Genomic DNA, 7123 nt, shown 5'->3' with positions numbered 1-7123 from the left:
TCGTAGGAGAATCGATAGACAACGTAATACTGGGACAGCTACCGAAACGCATAATAGTCGGTTTCGTCGATAACAGAGCGTTTAACGGCGACAGAAAATTAAATCCGTTTAATTTCAAAAACTATGGTATCAATTTCTTTTCGCTGTACGTCGACGGTATGCAAATCCCCAGTAGACCGCTACAACCAAATTTCTCGAAAGACGAACCGCTCTACGTCGAGGCTTATCACACCCTCTTCTCCGGAACAGGCATTCACTTTTTGAACGAGGGTAATTCTATAAACAGAGAGGATTACGCCGAAGGATACACGCTTTTCGCTTTCGATCTTACTCCCGACTTGTCGGCCAATTGCGCCGGACATTGGAATCTCGTGAAACACGGCAGTTTACGATTAGAAGTACGCTTTGAAAAGCCACCAACCACGACCATTAATTGCATCGTTTATGCAGAATTCGATAACATGCTCGAAATCGACTCCTCTCGACAAATCATCGTCGACTTCGCCGGCTAAATCCCTACGCCGACAACTACACCGTGCGACGACGACGAAGACGATGGAAAATTCTTTCCCCCCTACATATTGTTTACCAGTTTTCCCCCCCCCCCCAAAAAGCAAAGTTTTTCCCCTCCCCCCGAGAGCATATAACAAACGCGAGGCAACGAATTCAGTTTCGTTCGAGACACAGACGTTGACGCCTCGCTCGAAAGAAAGAGCATAGTATTCGACCATGGACGTAGTGATCGAGTTGCAAGGTTTCCGCGATATCGACGAGAAGAAATTCATCCCGAAAGAAATCGCACTTGTCGCGATTCAGGAGCCGATCATCGGCCACTGAATCTTAACGCCACCTTATCCATTTGAAGATTTACCCGAGAGATCGAGGCGAGAAAACAATTGGCTCTCGAGAAATTATCACGGCATCGAGTGGTTCGACGGTGAAACCAATCTCGAATGTTTCACCCTACATCTACGACGAATCACCCGACTAGCACGCAACATCTATACCAGGGGGCAGGAAAAAGCTCATTACCTGCGTCAATTGCTCTCCAGAAACATATATAATCTGGAAATAATCTCACCGCCGTTCAAAAATCTGCCCGAGGACGGAGAGTGCGGAAGACAACGCTGCGCGCACCACGCGCTTCAATTCCTCCCCGGTGACCGATATAATTGCGCGCTACGCAACGCCTGCAAATTGAAACGCTGGCTGATCGTGCGAAACGCCGACGTAGGGCGTAGCGATGACGCGCAGCTCGAAAGCCTATTACATGCCGAGCGTCACAAGAGAATATCTTTCGACGATCGACAAGGACCGCAACGCCGCACAAACCACCTTCTCGCCATCGGCAGACGACGGCAACGACGCGACAACGAGACCACCGGCGCACAGTGGTCTGGAACGGACAAACACTTGTTCAAAATAGGCTACAGGTCGTATTTCTTAACCGATTTTAATGTTTCTTGAACAGAAATACTCGGAAATAAATTCTGAAGAGAACTGTGAGAGCCGAATTTTGATTTTTTTGTTGGTGCAAAAATATGTAAGAAAAAAATGTGTTAAACTAGCACTTTTCGACTAAATTATTTTTTATCTGACTCCAAGCTACTTTAACAACCTTACTATCGATGAAAATCAATACTGTCCCATCATAAGAAACAAAATAATTCAATAATAATTTAACTTAATTGTTATTAACAAATTATTCAAAGAAATTATGGTTCCCCGTGCTTTATCACAGAAATAATTAGATTATTAACTTTGTTCGCGAACTCGGTCCGAAATCCGCGGCGCAGACTTCGCGAGCAATTTGAATGCCGGAACTGCCCAGCGCTGAGCACGGCGAGAACGAAAGGTGTTCGTTAGGAAAGCGGCAGGAAGCGAATTCTCGAAAGGTCGGGAGGGAAAGGCAAGAACGAAGCGAGTCAATCCGAACAAACAGAATATATATTTACGTATCACGGTCGAGTCACATGAGGCCAACTGAAAACGGCCGCGTCAACGATTCGCGGTTGATTCGACCCGGCAGCGGTCAAAGGGGGAACGGACGGAAATCTTCGACAACCAAATAATCTGCTCACTAACGGCGCGGCGGAAATCTTGACGAACGATCGGCCAAACGCCCCACCGGAGCGGAGAATCTTGCGCGCGTGAAGCGGAAATCTTCCCGCGGAGCAGATGGCTTTTCGCGCACGCGGACCGCCGCGGGCGAAACACAATTCAGCAGACTCGAAGCCGCGAACGGAACTCCGGGCGTCAACCCGGGCGCGTCGACGCACAGGACTCACACAACTTATTGCTAAAACACGCAAGAACGAACGCAGACCCGAGACGGCGAACGGGCTCTCTTGCACGAGAGTCCCGCGACGCCCAACACAAGAGCTCGTAGCGGTAGCGATCGGCTAAACGCGGCGAGTACGGCAAACCGCCAGCCGCGAGGCGGAAGGGGGCCCGACGGGTATGACTCCGACGTCCGTGCCCTTAGACTCGGCGAACCGGAGCAGCGAGATATCCGCGGACGACCAGGGCCCCAAGGGGAGCAGGCTAACGCGGAAGCGAAGCAGGCGTATCCCCGGAGATGAGTGACTCAGAGGCCGCACCTGGTCGACACTCTGTTCGGGACTGACTCGCGGACGAGAGATCCCGCGGTCGTGAGAAAGGAGACGAATTGGATTGGTCGCGGAAAAATCGCATGCTCCGATCGCCGAATCGGGTGTCAGCGAAAACGATGGGCGCCGAAGCGTGATCAGGCGCCGATCACGTGCGTGCTCCGCTTGTCGCGGGGCGCGCGCAAACCCGCCGAGCCGATGCGCGCCACCACGGTGCGACCATGGATGGCGCCTCGAGGGCTGAACTCAGGCCCATCTTAAACTAAGACTAATTCTAAACATACCGCCCGCCTTGAAACACAGTTTCAAAAACAAAAAAAATTGAGAAGGCGGATAGAATGCGTAAGCGTCAAGGCGGGGGCGACCACGATAAACGAACGCGCGACACTCTCGAACCCCGAACGCGAGGGACTCGAGGTGGACCCCGGGACCGAGGGCGTCACGCGGCGCCGTCTTCAGAGCCTTTGTCCGGGAGGAGGCAAAGTTTGCTTATCGGACGGACGTACTCCGAAGCGGCGGTCTTCACCGTGACAACTCTGGTGAGGCCGTCGGCCCCAGGGTGCACTCGGGTTATGCGACCGAGCTCCCACTTACATGGCGGGAGGAGCGGGTTGCGCAAGAGCACGAGGCGTCCTACGGACACGATTGGCGTCGGCTTACGCCACTTGTTTCGCTGTTGGAGGGTGTTGACGTAATCGTCGGACCACAATCGCCAAAATCGCTCGGATATCTGACGGACCATCTGCCAACGCGACAGACGACTCGCCTTGAGGTCCAACAGCGACGGTTCAGGGTGTACAGTAATGGATGAGCCGATAATAAAATGCCCGGGCGTGAGGAACTGATAGTCATCGTAAGTGTCGGACAGGGGCGCAATCGGTCGCGAATTGAGGCACGCCTCGATCTGGCATAGGAGGGTGCTCATCTCCTCAAACGACAACGTGTGGGTACCGAGAACGCGATGTAGGTGATGTTTGACGCTTTTAACTCCCGCCTCCCAGAGCCCACCGAAATGCGGAGCGGAAGGAGGAATGAAATTCCAGTCCACGTTGTCGCTGGCGAGGCGGTTTAAGAAGGCAGGATCTCGCAGGACGGATCGATAGGCGGAGGTCAGTTCGCGGTCGGCGCCTACAAAGGTCGTCCCGTTGTCCGAGAACATGGACTGGGGGAGCCCTCTGCGAGAACAAAAGCGCCGGAACGCGCTGAGAAACGCGGCGGTGGAATAATCCCCGACTAGCTCGAGGTGAACGGCTCGAGTGGCCAGACAGACGAACAGAGCCACGTATGCCTTCTGTGATCTGATCCCTCGTCCCGCGGAGGTTCGAACCTTGATTGGTCCGGCGTAGTCGACTCCACAGTGGGCGAAGCATCGAGGAGGAGGAGACACTCTCAATGGAGGGAGATCGCCCATTAACTGGCAAGGAGTCGCGGCCCGCTCGCGAACACAAGGGAGGCACGCGTGAATGACGGATTTGACTAGACTGCGCGCGCGAAGTACCCAGTACTCCTTGCGCAGCGCACTGAGAGACAACTGAGTCCCTCCATGGAGAGTTCTCTCGTGGACGTGGGAAACGATGAGCCGCACCACCGAATGTGGGGCGAGCAGCACCGGGTGGCGCGTATCGTACGGAAGAGGAGCGTGGCGAAGACGTCCGCCAACCCGCAACACGCCGTCATCATCCAAGAATGGATTTAACGACGCGATAGAACTCTTGGAAGCAATGCTGCGCCCGGCACGCAGGGCCTGCATCTCGACTCGAAATACCTCGTCCTGAACATATCGGATCCAGAAGCGTTTGGCTAGAGCGCATTCCGTGGAAGAAAGAGCAAGGCTCGGAGGCGGAAGCGGAGCAGAGCGCCGAGTCGGACTTCGACATGAACGCAGAAAACGGTACATGTATGCCGTGACGCGGACCAACTTGGGCCACGATGAGAATCGTGTGGCCAGATCCCAGCTCGCCGGAAGGGGCTGGGCGGTAAGGGTGTGCACCTTCTTTTGTTCCGGAATGTCGCTCCGGTGCAGGTCGGGTTCCATGGGCCATTCTGTAGACGGCGAAATGAGCCATGGAGGACCGCTCCACCACAGTTTATGCGCGACGAGTTCGTCGCCGTGAAGACCCCTCGACGCACAGTCGGCGGGGTTGCAGGCGGTCAGCACATGGCGCCAGACGACCCGGGGCAAATTCTTTTGAATCTTGGCGACGCGATTCGCCACGAAAACAGTCCATCTCGAAGGATGAGATCGAAGCCACGTCAGGACGATGGTGGAATCAGTCCAACACGTACACGGTACGGACTCCAGATCAAGTGAATGTCGTACAAATAGAATTAAACGAGAGAGGAGGAGAGCGGCCGACAACTCGAGCCGAGGGACGGTCAGCGGAGAAATCGGAGCGACTCTGGATTTGCCCGCGAGCAGCGAAACCGTAACGTCGCCATCCGACGCGATCGCTTTCAAATAAACGACCGCGGCGTAGGCGTGAGTAGACGCGTCGGCGAAGCCGTACAGCTCGAGACGGGACGCCGGTTGCGCGCCCGTCCACCGAGGGAGCGAGAGACGGTTTAGAGACGGCAGCTTCGAATAAAGGAGCTGCCAATGCGCGAAAACAGAATCCGGAACTCGATCGTCCCATCCAAGCTGACAGCGCCACAACCGTTGCAGAATGATTTTCGCAGAGACGGTGACCGGCGTGACCCAACCAAGGGGGTCGTACAGTCTCGCGATAGCAGAGAGAATGGTGCGTTTGCTCTGGGGAGCGTCAGGTTCGATAACCACCTTGAATTGAAAGACGTCGCGCGCGGGGTTCCAGACGATCCCGAGCACCTTAACCTTTTCGTCAATCGCGATAGACTTGCTGCAAGCTAGGCCGTGATTCGAAGGATCAATAACCGCGAGTAATTCGGGGGAGTTGCTAGCCCACTTGCGTAAGTCGAACTTGCCGCGTTGCAGCAAAGAAACAAGCTGGTCTCGGCGCTGACGCAAGGAATCGACATCATTGTCCCCGAAAAGCACGTCGTCCACATAAATTTGCTTACGAAGTATCGAGGCGGCAAGAGGGAACCGGTCACCCTCGTCGTCGGCTAGACACCTCAGTACGCGCAGCGCCAAGTACGGGGCGCAAGTCATGCCATAAGTGACCGTCAGTAGGTTGTAATCCCGAGGCGCGTCAAAGCCATCCGGCTGCCACCGGATGCGTTGATAGTCGATATCGCGTGAGTCGATCAAAATTTGTCTAAACATTTTAGCAATGTCGGCAGTGTAAACGTACCGAAACTGACGCCATTGCATGACGATCGAAGGTAATTCGGTTTGGAGTTTAGGACCGGAAAGCAGGTGATCGTTCAGCGTAGAGCCGTTGGAGGTGATGCACGAAGCATTGAAGACAACGCGTAAACGAGTTGTGGCGCTGTCGGCGCGAAAGACCGGATGATGCGAGATGTACACCGCTTGGCTTCGGGAGCAAGGCGTTTCCGAGATCGGCCGCATGTGCTCGAGACGTTCATATTCGCGCATAAGTCCCGATAATCGCTCTCCAATTCCGGCTGCGATTTGAAACGGTGGAGCAGGGATTGCAGCATTCGATCGGCAGACTGCTTAGAACGCCCGATATCGAGAGGAGGGGGCGCCTTGAAGGGCAAACGAACGACGTATCGACCGCGGTCGTCTCGAGAATGGGTCTCGCGGAAATGATTCTCGCACTGCTCATCCTGAGGCTAGAGGAGCTGAGAAGGGGGGAGCTCCTCGATCTCCCAAAATCGCTGAAGATCCTCCGACAGAGAGACGTCGAAGGTACAGAGTTGCACCGAAGTGCGTGAAGGGACGCGTTCCGTTACCGCGGGAAGCGGGCCGGAAATTATCCACCCGAAGATGGAGTTTTGCGCGATTGGCTGGCCGGAGTTTCCCTTCCGAATACCACTAAGAATAAGGTCGCTGTAGAGGTCAGCGCCAATGATGACTTGGATGGGATCAGAGCAGGTCGGATGCGGATCCGCCCACGGCAAGTCAGAGAGGTGAGAGAATGCCGACATCGTCGACACTCGGCGAGGAGCGTAGGACGTAAGCGACGGGAGAATGAGCGCCGTCGTCGAAAACGACGGATTCGCGGTAGCGACGGGGCACACCGTTATCTGAGCGGCATGTCGCACCGTGCCGACTTGAGCACCCCCCACTGCTGAAATCGAGACAGGCCGTCGAATTCGGCAAGTTCGCAAGGTTTGAGCCAAGCCTTCGGAGATGAAGGTGGCCTCGGAGCCCTGATCGATCAGAGCACGCGCGACCACGCAACGACCCGAGTCGCCCTCCACCCTGACGCGCGCGGTGGCGAGGAGGATCTGCGATCACGGGCGCGAAGTCGAAGCAATGAATTGACCGCCACGGTAGGCGACGGCGAGGTGGGCGATGGTTCGTTGGCTTGCGGAGCCAACTGGTCGGTCTCAGGATCCGAATCCGCGTGCAGCATCGAATGATGTCGCTTACTGCAAGTGCGACAAGAAAATTTGCTCTTACATTCCGT

At 55.1% G+C, this 7123-nt stretch overlaps 2 protein-coding genes across 2 annotated transcripts in view; one reads left to right on the top strand and one right to left on the bottom strand.

Annotated features, from left to right (window-relative positions):
* LOC105556977 (uncharacterized protein F54H12.2-like) overlaps positions 1–528 on the top strand; it is a 2439-nt gene extending 1911 nt beyond the window's left edge. The window contains exon 2 of the mRNA XM_012004093.1: positions 1–528. Coding sequence (XP_011859483.1) covers positions 1–512 — 512 coding nt within the window. The 3' untranslated portion in view covers positions 513–528.
* A 2520-nt stretch (positions 529–3048) lies between these two features.
* On the bottom strand, positions 3049–6123 carry LOC105556979. Its single transcript, XM_012004095.1, has one exon. The coding sequence runs from the start codon at positions 6121–6123 to the stop codon at positions 3049–3051; it is 3075 nt and encodes a 1024-aa protein (XP_011859485.1).
* Between the last annotated feature and the right edge of the window lie 1000 nt (positions 6124–7123).

The sequence above is a fragment of the Vollenhovia emeryi genome, unplaced genomic scaffold (assembly GCF_000949405.1).
Source record: "Vollenhovia emeryi isolate VEMERY1.0 unplaced genomic scaffold, V.emery_V1.0 DF939671.1, whole genome shotgun sequence".
Lineage (NCBI taxonomy): Eukaryota > Metazoa > Arthropoda > Insecta > Hymenoptera > Formicidae > Vollenhovia > Vollenhovia emeryi.
Note: the sequence above shows the minus strand (reverse complement) of the source record. Positions and strands in the feature narration are given on the sequence as shown.